At 33.7% G+C, this 18,613-nt stretch overlaps 1 protein-coding gene across 31 annotated transcripts in view; it reads right to left on the reverse strand.

Moving 5' to 3' along the window:
• Positions 1 to 18,613, reverse strand: part of LOC136836319 (regulator of G-protein signaling 9) — a 1,320,722-nt gene that overhangs the window by 86,801 nt on the left and 1,215,308 nt on the right. For all 31 annotated transcript variants that reach the window (XM_067100474.1, XM_067100467.1, XM_067100472.1 and 28 more), the window contains one exon: positions 14,764 to 16,017. In XM_067100474.1, coding sequence (XP_066956575.1) covers positions 14,764 to 16,017 — 1,254 coding nt within the window. The remainder of the gene's footprint in view (positions 1 to 14,763; positions 16,018 to 18,613) is intronic.

Raw genomic sequence — 18,613 nt, forward strand, 5'->3', positions numbered from 1 at the left:
TCATCATTCTCTTTTCATGGGGCAATGAGTAAGTTTACAGTCTCTTTTAACTGAGCAATGAGTAAATTCATTAGTCTCTTTCATGGAAAAACGAGTAAATATACAGTCTCATTTCATGGAGCAACGAGTAAAATTTATAGTCTCTTTTCATGGAGCAACGAGTAAATTCATTACTCCTTTTTTATGGAGCTTATGAGCAAACTTATAGTCTCTTTTAATTGAGCAACGAGAAAATTCATTAGTCTATTATCATGGAGCAACGAGTAAATTTATAGTCTCTTTTCATCCAGCAACGAGAAAATTTACAGTATAGTCTCTTTTCATGGAACAACGAGTAAATTTAGAGTTCTTTTAACTTAGCAACGAGTACATTCATTAGTCTCTTTTCATGGAGCAACCAGAAAGTTTATAGTCTCTTTTCGTAGAGCAACGTGTAAGATTATATTCTCTTTTCATGGAGCAAGAAGTAAATTTCTTAGTCTCTTTTCATTGAGCAACGAGTAAATTTATAGTCTTTTTTCATGGAGCAATAAGTAAATTTATAGTCTCTTTTCTCTGCAGCAACGAGTAAATTTATAATCTCTTTTCATGTAAGACGAAGTAAATTTATAGACTCTTTTCATGGAGGAACGAGTAAATTTATATTCTTTTCATGGAGCAACGAGTAAATTTAAAGCCTTTTTTTATGGAGCAGTGAGTAAATCTATAGTCTCTTTTTATGGAGCAACGAGTAAATTTAGTATCTTTTCATGGAGCAACGAGTAATTTGTAGTGCCTTTTCATGGAGCAACGAGTAAATTTAAAGGCCCTTTTCATGGAGCAATGAGTAAATTTATAGTATCTTTTCATGTAACGAGTAAATTCATTAGTCTCTTTTCATGGAGCAATGAGTAAAGTTATAGTCTCTTTTCATTAGACAATGAGTAAATTTATAGTCTCTTTTCATGGAGCAAAAATTAAATTTATAGTTTTTTCATGGAGCAACGAATAAGTTTAAAGCCTTTTTTATGGAGCAGCGAGTAAATTTATAGTCTCTTTTTGTGGAGCAACGAGTAAATTTAGTCTCTTTTCATGGAGGAATGACTAAATTTATAGTCTGTATTCATGATCCAACAAGTATATTTATATTCTCTTTTCATGGAGTAACGAGTAAATTCATTAGCTTCTTTTCATTTAGCAATTGGTAAATTTATTGTCTCTTTTAACTGAGCAACGAGTAAACTCATGTCTTTTTTCATGGAGCAGCGAGTAAATTTATAATCTCTTTTCATGGAGCAACGAGTAAATTTGTAGTCTCTTTTCATGGAGCAACGAGTAAGTTTATAATCTCTTTTCATGGATCAACTAGTAAATTTATAGTCTCCTTTCATGGAGCAACTAGTAAATTTATAGTGTCTTTTAACTGAATAACGAGTAAATTTATAGTTTCTTTTAACTGAGCAACGACTGAACTTATAGTCTCTTTTCATGGAGAAACAAGTAAATTTATAGTCTCTTTTAATTAAGCAACGAGTAAATTCACTAGTCTCTTTTCATGGAGTAACGAGTAAATTTATAGTCTCTTTTCATGGAACAACGAGTAAATTTATAGTCTCTATTAATGGAACAACGAGTAAATTTATAGTCTGTTTTCATGGAGCAATGAGTAAGTTAATAGTCTCTTTTCAAGGAGCAACGAGTAAGTCAATAGTCTCTTTTCATAGAACATCGATTAAATTTATAGTCTCTTTTCATGGAGCAACGATTAAGCTCATTAGTTTCATTTCATGGAGCAACGATTAAGCTCATTAGTTTCATTTCATGGAGGAACGAGTAAATTTTTAGTCTCTTTTAACTGAGCAACAAGTTACTTTATAGTCTCTCTTCATGTAGGAACGAGTAAATTTATAGTCTGTTTTCATGGAGCAACGAGTAAATTTATAATCTCTTTTCATGGAGGAACGAGGAAATTTATAGTCTCTTTTCATGGAGCAATGAGTAAATTTATTAGTATTCTTTCGTCGAGCAACAAATAGATTCATTAATCTCTTTTCATCGTGCAATGGGTAAATTTATAGTCTCTTTTCATGGAGCAAAGAGTAAATTTAAAGCCTCTTTTCATGTGGCAATGAGTAAATTTATGGTCTCTTTTTATGGAGCAACGAGTAAGTTTAGTTTCTTATCATGACGTAACGAGTAAATTTATAGTCTTTTCACAGAGCAACGAGTAAATTTATAGTCTCTTTACAGGGAGCAACGAGTGAATTTATAGTCTCTTTTCATGAAGCAACAAATAAATTTATAGTCTCTTTTCATGGAGCAACCAGTAAATTAATAGTCTCGATTAATGGGGCAACAAGAAAATTTATAGCCCCTTTTCATGGAGCAATGAGTATATTTATAGTGTCTTTTCATGGAGCAACGCGTAAATTTATAGCCTCTGTTCATGGAGCAACAAGTAAATTTATGGTCTCTTTTCATGGAGCAACGAGAAAATTTATAGTCTCTTTTCATGGAGCAGCAAATAAATTTACAGTCTCCTTTCATTGAGCAGCGAGTATATCTATAGTCTCTTTTCATGGAGCAACGAGTAAAATTATAGTCTCTTTTCATGGAGCAACAAGTAAATTTATAGTCTCTTTTCATGGAGCAATGAGTAAATTTATAATCTCTTTTCATAGATCAACGAGTAAATTTATAGTCTCTTTTCATGGAGCAACGAGTAAATTTATAGTCTCTTTTCATGGAGCAACGAGTAAATTTATAGACTCTTTTCATGGAGCAACGAGTAAATTTATAGTCTCTTTTCATAGATCAACGAGTAAATTTTTAGTCCCCTTTCATGGAGCAACAAGTAATTTTATAGTCTATTTTCATGGATAAAAGAGTGTATTTAAAGCATCTTTTCATGTAGCAAAAGGTAAATATATAGTATCTTTTCACTGAGTAACGAGTATATCTAAACCCTCTTTTCATGGAGCAACGAGTAAATTTATAGTCTCTCTTTATGGAGCAATGAGTAAATTTATAGTCTCTTTTAAATGAGCAACGAGTAAATTGATTAGTCTCTTTTCATATGAACAACGAGAAAGTTTATAGTTTTCTTTGCCGGAGGAACGAGTAAATTTATAATCTCTTTTCATGGAGCAATGAGTAAATTTATCACTCTTTTCGTGGAGCAACGAGTAAATTTATTAGTCTCTTTTCATGGAGCAACAAGTAAATTCATAAATTATAATTTCTTTCCATGTAGGAACGATTAAATTTATGATGCTCAATTTGTAGTCTCTTTACATGGATCAATGAGTAAATTTATTGTCTCTATTCATGGAGTAATGCGTCTATTTATAGTGTCTTTTCATGGAGCAAGGGGTAAATTTATAGTCTCTTTACATGGAACAACGAGTAAATTTATAGTCTCTTTTCATGAAGCAACGAGTAAATTCATAGTCTCTTTTTATGGAGCAAAGAGTAAATTCATACTCTCTTTTTATGGGACAAAGAGTAAATTTACAGTCTCTTTTCATGGAGCAACGAGTAAATTTATTGTCTCTTTTCATGGAGCAAGGAATAAATTTATAGTCTCTTTTTATGGAGCAACGAGGAAATTTATTGTATCTTTTCATATAGCAACGAGTAAATCTATAATCTCTTTTCATGTAGCAACGAGAAAATTTATAGTCTCTTTTTATGAAGCAACGAGTAAATGTATGTTCCCTTTTCATGGAGCAACAAGTAAATTTATAGTCTCTTTTCATGGAGCAATGAGTAAATTTATAATCTCCTTTCATGGAGATTATAAATTTATTAGTCCCTCTTCATTGAGCAACGAGGAAATTCACTAATTTCTTTTCATTGGGCAACGAGTAAATTTATAGTCTCTTTTCATGGACCAACGAGTAAATTTAGTAGTCTCTTTTCTGGGAGGAACGTGTAAATTTATAGTCTCTTTTAACTGAGCAACGAATTAATTTATAGTCTCTTTTCATGTAGGAACAAGTAAATTTATTTTTTCTTTTCATGGAGTATCAAGTAAATTTATAATCTCTTTTAATGGAGCAACGAGTTAATTTATAGTCTCTTTTCATGGAACAGTGAGTAAATTTATTAGTCTCCTTTTGTGGAGCAACAAGTAAATTCATTAGTCTCTTTTCACGGAGCAACGGGTAAATTTATAATCTCTTTTCATGGAACTATAAGTAAATTTATTAGTCTTTTTTCATGGAGGAACGTGTAAATTTATAGTCTCTTTTAACTGAGCAACGAGTTAATTTATAGGCTCTCTTTATGTAGGCACGAGCAAATTTATAGTCTCTTATCATGGAGCAACGAGTAAATTTATGATCTCTTTTCATGGAGCAACGAGTAAATTTATTAGTCTCCTCTCGTGGAGCAACAAGTAAATTCCTTAGTCTCTTTTCATGAAGCAATGTGTAAATTTATAGTCTTTCCATGGAGCAAAGAGTAAATTACAGCCTCTTTTCATGGAGCAACAAGTATATTTAAAGTCTCTTTTTATGGAGGAACGGCATGGGGAAACATGTAAATTTAGTCTCTTTTCATGGAGGAATGAGTAAATTTATTGTCTCTTTTCATGGAGCAACGAGTAAATTTATTGCCTCTTTCATGGAGCAATGAGTAAATTTAGTAGTTTCTTTTCATGGAGGAACGTGTAAATTTATAGTCTCTTTTAACTGAGCAATGAATTAATTTATAGTTTCTTTTCATGTAGGAACAAGTAAATTTATGGTCTATTTCATGGAGCATCGAGTAAATTTATAATCTCTTTTCATGGAGCAATGAGTTAAATTATAGTCTCTTGTCATGGAACAATGAGTAAATTTATTACCCTCCTTTCGTGGAGCAACAAGTAAGATCATTAGCCTCTTTTCATGGAGCAACTGGTAAATTTATAGTCTCTTTTAACTGAGCAACGAGTTAATTTGCAGTCTATCTTCATGTAGGCCCAAGTAAATTTATAGTCTCTTTTCATGGAGCAACGAGTAAATTTATAACCTCTTTTCGTGGCGGAACCAGTGAATTTATAGTCTTTTTAAATGGACCAATGAGTAAATTTATTAGTCTCCTTTCGTGGAGCAACAAGTAAATTCCTTAGTTTCTTTTCATGGAGCAACGGGTAAATTTATAGTCTCTTTCCATGGAGCAAAGAGTAAATTTAAAGTCTCTTTTTATGGAGCAACGGATAAATTTAGTCTCTTTTCTTGGGGAAACGTGTAAATGTAGTCTCTTTTCATGGGAGAACGAGTAAATTTATTGTCTCTTTTCATGGAGCAACGAGTAAATTTATAGTCTCTTTTCCTGGAGCAATGAGTAAATTTATAGTCTCTTTTCATGGAGCAACGCGTAAATTTGTAGTCTCTTTTCATCGAGCAACGAGTAAATTCATAGTCTCTTTTCATGGCGTAAAGAGTAAATTTATAGTCTCTTTTCATGGAGCAACGAGTAAATTTATAGTCTCTTTTCATGGAGCAACGAGTAAATTTACAGTCTCTTTTCATCGAGCAACGAGTAAATTTATAGTCTCTTTTCATGGAGCAACGAGTAAATTCATAGTCTCTTTTCATGGAGTAAAGAGTAAATTTATAGTCTCTTTTCATGGAGCAACGAGTAAATTTAGTGTTTTTTCATGGAGCAACGAGTAAATTTATAGTCTCTGTCCATGGAGTATCGAGTAAATTTATAGTCTTTTTTCATGGAGGACAGAGTAAGTTTATAGTCTCTTTTCATAGGGCAACGAGTTAATTTATAGTGTCTTTTCATGAAGCAACGAGTAAATTTATAGTCTCTTCTATGGAGCAACAAGTAAATTTTGTCTCTTTTAACTGAGGAACGAGTAAATTTATAGTCTATTTTAACTGAGCAACGAATAAATTCGTTAGTGTCTTTTCATGGAGCAATGAGTAAATATACAGTCTCCTTTCATGGAGCAACGATTAAATTTATAGTCTCTTTTAACTGAGCAACGAGCAAATTCATTAGTCTCTTTTCATGGAGCAACGAGTAAATTTATTGTCTCTTTTCATGGAGCAACGAGTAAATTTATAGTCTCTTTTCATATAATACAGAGTAAATTCATAGTCTTCTTTCTGGGAGCAACGAGTAAGATTATAGTCTCTTTTTATAGAGCAACGAGTTAATTTATAGCCTCTTTTTATGGAGCAACAAATAAATTTATAGTCCCTTTTTATAGAGCAATAAATAAAATCATAGACTCTTTTAACTGAGTAACGGGTAAATTTATAGTCTCTTTTAACTGAGTAACGAGTAAATTCATTAGCCTCTTCTCATGTAGCAACGATTAAATTTACAGTTTCTGTTAACTGAGCAACGAGTGAATTCATTAGTCTCTTTGCAAGGAGCGACGAGTAAATTCATAGCCTATTTTCATGGAGCAACGAGTAAATTTATAGTGTCTTTTCATGGACAACGAGTAAATTTATAGTCTTTTCATGGAACAGCAAGTAAATTCGTATTCTCTTTTCATGGAGCAAGGAATAATTTTATAGTCTATTTTCATGGAGGAACGAGTAAATTTAAAACCTATTATCCTGGAGCAACAAGTAAATATATAGTCCCTTTCCCTGAAGCAACGAGTAAATTTATAATCTTTTTTCATGGAGGAACGAGTAAATTTATAGTCTATTTTCATGGAGCAACGAGTAAATTTAAATCCTCTTTTCATGGAGTAGCGAGTAAATTTATAGTCTCTTATTATGGAGCAACAAGTAAATTTATTGTCTCTTTTAACTGAGCAACTAGTAATTTGATTAGACTCTTTTTATGGAGGAACGAGTAAATTTACAGTCTCTTTTCATGTAGCAAGGAGTAAATTTATAGTCTCTTTTCATGGAGCAATGAGTAAATTTAACAATCTTTTTTCATTGATCAACGCGTAAATTCATGAATTTCTTTTCAGGGAGCAACTCATGGAGCAACGTGTAAATTTATAATCTCTTTTCATGGTGCAACGAGTTAATTTGTAGTCTCTTTTAATGGAGCATTTAGTAAATTTATTAGTCTCCTTTCATGGAGCAACAAGCAAATTCATTAGTCTCTTTTCATGGAGCATCAGGTAAATTTATAGTCTCTTTTAATGGAGCAACGAGTAAATTTAAAGCCTCGTTTCATGGATGAACGAGTAAATTTAAAGTCTTTTTTATGGAGCAACGAGTAAATTTAGTCTCTTATCATGGCGCAATGAGTAAATTTATTTTCTCATTTCATGGAGCAACGAGTAAATTTATAGTCTCTTTTCGTGGAGCAACGAGTAAATTTATAGCCTCTGTTTATGGAGCAACGAATATATTCATAGTCTCTTTTCATGGAGCAATCAGTAAATTTATAGTCTCTTTTCATGGAGGAACGAGTAAATTTATTGGTCTCTTTTTTATAAAGGAACGTGTAAATTTATAGTCTCTTTTAACTGAGCAACGAGTTAACTTATAGTCTCTCTTCATGTAGGAACGAATAAATTTATAGTCTCTTTTCATTGAGCAACGAGTAAATTTATAACCTCTTTTTATGGAGGAACGAGTTAATTTATAGTCTCTTTTCATGGAGCAACAAGTAAATTTATAGTCTCTTTTTATGGAGCAACGAGTAAATTTATAGTCTCTTCTCATGGAGCAAAGAGTAACTTTAATGCCTCCTTTTCATGGAGCAATGAGTAAGTTTAAAGTCTCTTTTTATGGAGCAACGAGTAAATTTAGTCTCTCTTCATGGATCAACGAGTAAATTTATTGTCTCTTTTCATGGAGGAACGAGTAAATTTATAGTTTCTTTTCCTGTAGCAACTAGTTAATTTATATTCTCTTTTCATGGGGCAACGAGTAAATTTATAGTCTCTTTTCATGGAGCAACGAGTAAATTTATAGTTTCTTTTTTCTGGCGCATTGAGTAAATTTATAGTCTCTTTTCATGGAGCAACGAGTAAAATTATAGTCTCTTTTCATGGAGCAACGAGTAAATTTATAGTCTCTTTTCATGGATCAACGAGTAAATTTATGGTCTTTTTTTCATGGAACAACTAGTAAATTTAAAGCATCGTATAGTGTCTTCTAATGGAGTAACAAATAAATATATTAGCCTCTTTTAATGGAAGAACGAGTAAATTTATAGTGCCTTTTAATGGAGTAACGAGTGCGTGAACTCGACTGCCGAATTATTATCTTCTGTAGCCCTTCATGTCGATAAAACCGGTCATTCTCAACTAATCTTATTTCCAGTTTTACTGTTTTCCGTGATCGCTTGCTCATTTCACTTTGCTCATTAGCTGGTGTACTTAACTCCCTTAAGCATTTTTTATGAAAATTTTATAAATGGTCCTATAAGGCTTTTCGTTTTGATAGTTTTTGTTAACTTAATTACGGATTCCAGTTGTCTAATTTTGTCTTCAAAGGTTTTGCTGATAATTTTTAAAGAATTTGTCAACTGAGTGTTTCGCCAACTGCCATTTCCTAGGTCCTTTTTCCAAATTTGAAGATGAGTCGCAGGTCATCGGCCAGTGAAGAGGAAATGTTCTCTTCACTACGCCTACTCCTCCTCCTCCTTTCCTTTTATCTCTTTGGCTTTCTAGCACCAATGACCTGTCCCTATATTTGTCGATATTATATTCTGTTATTTTATCAATCACACCCCTTTTCTTCTTTGTCAGGGGGTGGCGCCGGAAAGGTACAGCCTTCGGGGTTCCTAGGAAGTCTTTGGGAATCAGGCTGCTAACTCGACACTCTATTTCTTGAGCTCAGCAGTCGCTGGTACCCAATTATACAGTTGGCTGGACCGGTGGGTGGCTGTCCGAGAATCAACTATGGACCCAGTAAACTTGACCCGAGAGCTGTGGTAATAATTCTATAAATATAAAAATAAAATTATGGTCATGTTTTGCCAATAAATACTTCCAAACACGACAGAAATATTCGGAGTAATGTTTCTGTTGACTGAAAACACAACTACTTGACATGAATATTTCTAATCTTAGAGTTTATGTACGTTTGAGATGATACAGGAATACTGTACTTTACTTTGATTCCTGTTAAAAGCGCAAAGCCAAGTTCTTTGCAGCACCAAATTTCTAAATCTCTATCCTAGGATTAAATTTCTCTAGGAGTGACATAGTAAAGTACTGTATATAAGAATAAAAAAATAAAATCAATAAGGATTAATTTTAACAGGATCTTTGCTTGGCCACGATGTGCATAAGATAAAATTAAATTTCTTTAGTTCAGAAAAGTGTAGAGCTGACTAAGACGTCTGAGGATCCAATTTCATTACTACTTTACTCTAGGCTATACTTTGTGAAGGAAGCAATATCATGGCTTAGGCCAAATTGACAGAATTACCTTTTCAAGACAATTTTTTAGGAAAGTGATCAAGTCAGCGCTAAGGAAATTTCAACATAAGTCCCATTTTCTTGCTGTTTGAATAATTTCGATGTGGAACGTACGGGAAACACGAAAGTACTTGGGACAATTATTTCATTAGTCTGAGAAGCAGTATGGAAGAAGAGAGTAATCTGAAACTCTTCAATTAGACCCAAAGACATACATGGTATATGGTTCAAATGATGCGCCTACAAATAGCAAGACAATACTTGAAATGCTTAATTACACTGGTGGGAGGGGAGGGCGGGGGGAGAGTTTTCAAGGCCAGGTGGACCTTGCACTGAAACTGTTTTACAGTGTTTAACAGAGCACCTAACTGCAAAAGATTCTGATTTCTAGATCACGAATTCAGAAAAGCCATAAATCAAAGTACTGATAGCAGAGGCTGGCAGTCAAACAACTATAAGATGACGTCATCCACTCAAGATTACCATTTCAAAAACAACTTGTAGACCTTATACAAACTCATTCTACAAAACAACAACTTATATAATGAGACCACTAAATCAGCTATGAAGTATATTACACAGAACCTGAAGGAAGCCCTTTCTTCACTGAAGGATCTTTCTGCTACAGTGAGCTCCTGAGAAAACCGAGAACAGTTGACTGAAATCACAACACGGATGGAAGAGCTAAAAGGAAACTGCAGAGAATCCTTCCCTTTAAAAGTACCATTTACAAATCTTCACAAGGAGCCTGAACAGAGTAGTTTTCCTGTGAACATCATGGAATGTCATCTACACTCTACGTGCAGGAGAACTGATAACACATATTAAGCAGCCTCAGCCCTCACCAGCTAGAACTAGACATCAATACAAACTAGACCTAATTGCGAGCTTGTATAAGAAAACAGTAAATAGATTTAAGAAATTGCTTAAGAATTTCGAATAAAAATCCTAGCACATATCATGAGGTTTTTTGTCTCCTCATAACCTCTTCTCAGTGAATCTCATTTTCAAGTTCACTAGTGAGGCAGTGAAGGCGAATCCCATCACTAGACTAATTATCTCGAAATATGAGGACCTTGATGAGACCTGAAGAGCAAAATATCTAAGGACATAGTAAGGGATGGGAAGACATTTTGAGGGTGAACAGTATGTTCTTCAAATACAGAATAAGAATACTTGTATGTGTGTAGATGAGAACTGCAAATTAATTACCAAAGTGCTCAAGAATTCCAAATAAATTCCCTTCTAACAGATGTAAACAAGACCTTCAAATTCCTGCCCTAACTAACGGATATAGGTAAGACCTTCAGCATAAAAACTCGGACCAACGGATTTACAATGATAAAGGTTACTCTAAGTGCAGCTACTTCATGTAATGCCAGCCTGAAATTACGCTATAAAAAAATCATAAACTTAACAGTACTAGCAGTGAAAAAAGGACTATATATTCTAGATTCATTGCCACTGGTACAATGAATAAATATAAAAAAAACAGCAATCTAAAAAACGGTTCCAAAACCAAAACTCAAAAGATGAGATACATTTTATAGAGCTCTACTTTGAATAAAGAAAATTCCATAACAGTAAACAAGTTCGCCTCATGAATTTAACATACCGACCATGAAACAAAACTCTTAGGCTATCACAAGCAAAAGAAAGTACATACCACGGGCAAAAGTGCCTTTCAGGAATTACACTGCAAGGAGTCAGAGTAACAGAGGCTGCTATGGCAAAACTTCAGATCATCAGTTTCATAAACAAACAGTTCTCCCTTGTTAATGGACTCCACTAGCGGATCGGGGGCGGGGGGGGGGGCACCTGGGCACTTGTCCCCGCCATGAAAAATAATGACAAAATAATAATAGTGAAGATTTAGATAACAATAGCATGAATGAGAAATATAAAGATGGAAAAAATCTGTTATAGAAATAATAAAAAAATTTTGAGAAAAGAAAATAATAACAATAATAATAACAGTAATCTTAATGTTTACATATTTATATATATATATATATATATATATATATATATATATATATATATATATATATATATATATACACACACACACACACACACACATATATATATATATATATATATATATATATATATATATATATATATATATATATATATATATATATATATATATATATATATATATATATATATATATATATATATATATATATATACACACACACACACATATATATATATATATATATATATATATATATATATATATATATATATATATATATATATATATATATATATATATATATATATATATATACACACACACACACACACACATATATATATATATATATATATATATATATATATATATATATATATATATATATAATCATCAATGAAGGGCAGAGGACACACAGATATACAAGCTGACTTTATTCCAACGTTTCGCAATTATCAAATTAATTACATCATCAGGACTGTTAAAATAAAAAATAAAATTCTTTGTAAAATCGTAAAAGCTAAAAATAAAAGTTAAGAATTCAAAAGCTGAAAATTATTCATACAAAAATTTTCAGGAATGTACACAACCATTAAAATTAAAGAAAATTTTTTTTCAAAAATCATTACATTAAAATGAAAGGTAACAGAATATACAGTAAACTAAAATTAAAAGCTATCCGTGAAAGGGGTTACTGAACAAAAGATTAAGGACCGACCTAGAGGAGTGGCAGCGTTAAACTAAATGTAAACTTAAATAGAAACAACACAAGTCAGGATAAATATAGAGGAGAGGAGGATATATGAGTGTTTAACGACGGAACAAGTTGTTTGATAAAAAGTGATTCCAGAATAACAAGGTCTTGAGGATTGGTGGTATGGCCTAAAATGCAGAAGTCTTTATTATCAATGTGTGTTTTGCAAATTTTTGAGTGATTTCTGATATTTTTAGCTTTTACGATTTTACAAAGAATTTCATTTTTTATTTTAACAACCCTGATGATGTAATTAATTTGATAATTACGAAACGTTGGAATAAAGTCAGCTTGTATATCTGTGTGTCCTCTGCCCTTCATTGATGATTTTAAGTATGGATTGACTCCTGACTCCTCACACTAAGCTATATATATATATATATATATATATATATATATATATATATATATATATATATATATATATATATATATGTGTGTGTGTGTGTGTGTGTGTGTGTGTATAAAATAAGAGCTAAATATATATATATATGTACAGTATATATTTATATATATACTGTATATATATATATATATATATATATATATATATATATATATATATATATATATATATATATATATATATATATATATATATATATATATATATATATATATATATATATATATATATATATATATATATATATATATATATGGTAAATTTACAGTTTCAGTCAAATTCACATTTCAATATAAAATTACATTTTCCTAGCTTAAATAGTGTACTTTCAACGAATCTGACCTTTATTTCTTCCGCAAATGATTAGATTTTGAGATACATGGCCGCCATGGTACCGCTCTCAGTTTTGGGTGGTGCAACGCGCTCACGCGGTTTATGCACATTTTAAATGATTGTTGCAAGCTCGTATGTTCTGGCAAGCGGTAATATTGCGCTGCGCGTGCTTGCCACAGGGTTACAGGGAACGAAATTTTACCCCTAACGTCTAGTTACAGTTTCGGTGAAATTCACGGCCGATACTGCAATGTTACCCTTTTCGTTAACCACTTCACTTACCTTAAATAGATGGTAGTACTAAATCTTCACGAAGAAAGGTATTCACAACCTGTGGAGTTCCATTGTAATGTCCATGGAAACGACCAATAGCCTCAAAGTAAGACAGAGAACACCCACTGCAGACTTGCACGACGAAATCCATGGCAGTCAACTGAAGCGCACTTTTGTAGAAAGCCGGCTTATTCCAAAATCGCAGTTAATTGGATATTCTTGAAACAAAGCAACCAATCAGGTTTCAGCATTTGTACCGTACTTATAATTCATAATGAAAAACAAAAGACGATTAGGCATTTTTACCCACAATACATTGACAAAAAGCAAAAACGCATCAGCAGAAAAACTGTCATGGCAGCATAAACGCATCCTTGCGATAACAACAAGGCACAATATTCATCGGCAAATATCTCCGTAACTCTTAATTTGCGGAAGATGCGAGTAAGTATTTCGTATGAATCATGACAAAAATATATGATAGCAAGTAAAAAAATATTAGATATCCGAATTTGACCGAAACTGTAATAATACCATATATATATATATATATATATATATATATATATATATATATATATATATATATATATATATATATATATATATATATATATATATATATATATATATTTATATACAGTATATATATTTATATACAGTATATATACTGTATATATATATATATATATATATATATATATATATATATATATATATATATTTATATACAGTATATATACTGTATATATATATATATATATATATATATATATATATATATATATATATATATATATATATATATATATATATATATATATATATATATATATATATATATATATATATATATATATATATATATATATATATGAAAATTAGTGCCCCCACCACGAAATTTTTCTGGATCCGCTAGTGATGGACTCCCATCATTAATAAGGCTGATAAGATATGCAATCCTGAAGTTAATTCCCATGACCACTTGTGCCTTTGCCTAGTACACTTTGTTACTGACAAAGTGAGCAGCAGTAAAAAAGAACAAAACAAGATTTCGTCGATACCTACTAAAGTTAAGTACAAAAAAAGAGTTCAGCAATGCTTTGTGCTGCAGAGCAATATTCAAATTCCTTTACTGCATAAACACTGGTATCAATTATATCGCCTTCCTGACAATGCTCGAGAACAATGCATTTGTTACTCAGGACCAGTAATTCTGTAAATACAGGGGATAGCTGGATCAAAAACAGTCTCTTGTGCCCTGCGCACATACACAGAAAATAAGATTTATAATATTACGTCAATAAGTTTAATTATATAATACTGGCATTTCTGCTCCCAAGCCTTCGAAAGAACAGTTATAAACATCTGCACTTTGTTTATACTTAATAACCTATTCCTGAACAATTAGTTTAGAAGAGATTTCACAATTTAAAAGAAATGAAACAAATTTTACTTCCACAAGAACAACAACAACAACAAAAAAAAAGGCAATCCAGACCTGAGTATGAGATATGGTGTTAATAAGAAAGTGTCATGTACTCTTCAAACACTTCAGTCGAGTCATATATGGTATAGCTTGATGGCATGTATAATGTAATGCCTTACCTCAGATGTTATATTAACAATGTGTATTTATAGAAAACAACAGCAAAAACAGAAAAGTGCAGCTTGCAACTTACTCATCTTCCCATGGGCAGATGTCTGTCATCTTCTGGGGGGGATTCTCTTCCCAAGGAGCAGCAACATTGCTGGCAACTTTTGGAGAACTAGGTTTACTCCCCCCATCAGGTGGGCATGTTAGTGTACCCATTGCCCTCGGTGACTCGGCTCTTGTAGTGGTTGCATGTTGATGGCTGCTGGTTGTGCTGCTGTTAGTGCTACTGGTAGTGCTAGTATTACAGCTGCTGGTGGTTGTGCCAGCAGAAACATGCTGGGGCTGCTGACTTGCTGGGATCACAGTTGCTGTAGGAGCAGAAATTATAGGGAGACCATACTGGCCAGGTAAGTGACCCGATCTGACAGTGTAATCTATTTTAATACGGCGGGAGTCACTATGACTAGATGATGAACAAGTGGATGATGGTGATGAGGTTCCTTCACTACTAATCCCTGGTCTAGGTTCTAAGGTTGTCTGCAAAACTAAACTCTCAGGTTTTGCTTGACTTTCACTACTGCTGGTAATAACATTCATAACTACTTGCTTTTCCTTGGGTTTTGTGGCAAATTCTACTCTCCTCTCCAGTGTGTCAACTGGCTGTGGCTGCTGATGCTGCCTGGTTATGGTACTTGTACTCTGAGTTTCAGCTTCAAGTGATTCTTCTTCGACCTCTTCCCAGGGACAAACTTGAATAGATATTTTCCTTTCACAGGGGGGACGAGCTGAATCTTTACTAATCCTTTCTCTTGAGGATGAAGGTTTATGGTGCCTTTCTGTATGCTCTTGGTGTGCGTGTAGGGCTGATGACTGCAAAGTAGCTGCATCACCAGTCATAGTACCTGGAGCAGAACTAGTTGAAGCTTTCTTAGTTGCTTCACTGGGAGTTTCCCAAGGACACACATCAACATCAATAGACTTTGACTTTTCTGTTGTGCGGTTAGGTAGCTCTTGAACTTCCCACGGGCAAACAGATGTAGTGGGATGGCTTTCAGTTGGTATTGGCACTAAAGAAGGTGCGACAGATACCGATCCAGGTCTTTTACTCAAAGAACTGACATCTACTGACTTTGAGCGATCAGGGCGGGCTTTTGGGTGACTCAATCTTTGCTCTGGAGGTTTGAACTGTTGCTGCTGACTTTGAGTTGTTGGTGGAGCACTAGTTTCCCAAGGACAAATATTGGCAGTTGTAGGTTCCTCAGCTGTATCCCATGGGCAGATCGTGTTAGTATTACTCTGAGATATTTCCATAGGCGCCAGGGAATGCTTCTCAGAAGCACTGAAAAGTAAATGCAAAAAGAAATATGAATAAAACAAGTTATCAAAAGCAATTTCTGAATAAGAATCATGTAACCATTTTTCATCTAACCAACAATATTTTCATAGATAGAGAGAATTCATTCGCAATAAACTCAGGCAAGCTTCTTCATTTCAAATGTATTTAGCTATCTATAAAGGAATCTGCAAATATCTATGAAGTGATCATCTCACCATACTGTGTGCATAGCCTAAAAGTTTTAATATGAATTGTCTTTAAGATAAGGAATGAACATGATTTATGTCACGAACATTTATTTTCTTCTACTTAAGAACATTTTATTAACATGCACGCCTACGCTTGAGACAATGACTTATAGCTTGTCTATAACAAAACTATTTATGTTTAATAAGTCTTAGGATTCGCACATCAATTTAAATTTCAGAGGATTCCTAACTACACATGACTCAAATACCAAGAACGATAATAGAACCGCAAAAACACAAGAGGCTACAAGAAAAGAAATGATACCAGAGACTTCTGTTGTCTTTTAGCTTCAAGCATGAATAACAGGAGCACAAAAACGAACACCTACTGTATGTGGCTTCCTTTCCCAGCTTTCCTTACAAACTTTTTACCCTAAAAGGAAGATGAGAATGCCATGGAAATGTCTTGAAAACAATTATAAAGCAAGCATACACTATTCATCTCCATCCATCGCCACTACAAAATCATGTATTATAAAGCGTTCTAAAGTTTTTCTTGAAGGAATGAAACAGCATCATTTAACACGATTTAGATTAAAAATGTTTTTTAATTACACATTTGTCCCCAAATACTGCGATCCCTCAGTCGATCACAAGGCACTCTCTGGTGCAGCGGCGCACTACACTAGTTGGCAACCACTGTTTAGATTTCATTAAGCCGTTTTACAATGCAGCATAATGTGTATATATATCTGTTCTTTAAAAATAAAAAAAAGAATAGCAAGATTAGATTAGAATATAATTAAGTAACGCGACCATCCGTGAAAAGAATAATCATCATTACGAATGAGATTCTGCCTTTTCAGAGAACTCGTCTAAGCGGGGACACAAAGGCAAAGGAGGGAAGACTGAGCAGACTACAGGCTACAGCCTCAATAGGCAACGAGGGCAGCAGGGAAACTGATCACAGGAGTAGGAATCATCCTTCACAAGCAATGGGAAAAAGTGGTCACTGAGCGAGAGTCAGTATATATAAAACATTTCGTTATACAAAAAAGACAAAATAGGATTCGATACTTAAAACGAATATAAGCTAAATGCATTATACTGATGAAGTTGGACAAATTTATTTACGGTCACTTTAACTTGAGGACTCACATTTCAATTTGTTCAAAGGTTGATCAACTACGTCAACAAATCCACATCAAGATCTGGCCATTCATAAGACAGTAACGGCGATCTGGTGAGAAACCTGGCAGGTAACGACTGTGGCCTTTAATATAAATGCAACCAAGCCCAAAGCGCGTATTGTACGAACAGGAAGGAATTCCCCACGAAAAACGGAATTTGAGCCATCCAGACTGATGAAGAACTGTGCTGCTGCTTTGCATAGTATTCGGTGTGCAGCTTCTTACCTCAGTGCTGAATGATGATACACGAAAATGTGTGGGCTGTGAAAGCTTTGAACCAAACGCACTTAGCTCAAAAGATCATCAACACTGTAAATACTGTGAAAGGAGCCGCAAGGCAGAGCAGCCGGGAGAAGCAGCAGCGCACCTCCGGAAAATGAGGAAAAAAGTTCCGGAAATGAGAGAAGCGTTTACTGGACTGAGAAATGAGGCCTCGAAACGAGTGAAAAGACGGCGCCATGGCAGGGAAATACAGAAACAGGTGAAAACCTGTAAAAGTTTTGTCTCTTTGTATACAGTTTTAAAAGGTAAAAAAAAAAGTAACCGCCCAAGAAACGAAAACAGCGACAACCTACATGGCAGGCAATGTGCAAATGTCTTTAATGAGAAAAGAAGCGGAGGAAAAATGAAATGCGCAGCTGTTGTTTTCTGAAATTCCGAACTCAAAAAGCTGAGGATTTCGAACAAGTGTTGGACCGAACGAAATCAATGAAAAAGTAAAGTGAGAGAAATGATTGCGATGTCGACACATTTCCTGTAGCAGTAGTCAAACAGAGAAAAGTTTCCACGAAATTGCCATTTTATCCAATTTGAGAAATAGGACCCAAGGATTATCTAATCCCCGGACCGTATTAAAGATAGCACTTTCGCACCCATTTTCAAGAAAAGGTATAAAATTCAGCTCAGTAGAGATCAGTATCCAAATGTCCGAGGCGCTTGAACGAGCAGCAGCGGCCCAGCAGCCCACTGAACCTAATGAAGGAGGAAAACCTTACCAGGTAATCACTTAGCCTTCATCAAAAACCATTCCACTCCACACGGCACCACTGCATCTTGCTCTGTGATACATTGCTTCCTGAAGTGCAGAGGTAATGAATGGTAAGGGTGCAATCGTAACACCGCAGCACTATGGACGACCTAAAATAATAATATTAATAATATAGAAGCTGCAAATGTACTGAATTTTTAAGAGTCATTTGACATAAAGAAATTTTCCATGGC

This window comes from Macrobrachium rosenbergii, chromosome 56 (genome assembly GCF_040412425.1).
Source record: "Macrobrachium rosenbergii isolate ZJJX-2024 chromosome 56, ASM4041242v1, whole genome shotgun sequence".
Taxonomy (NCBI): domain Eukaryota; kingdom Metazoa; phylum Arthropoda; class Malacostraca; order Decapoda; family Palaemonidae; genus Macrobrachium; species Macrobrachium rosenbergii.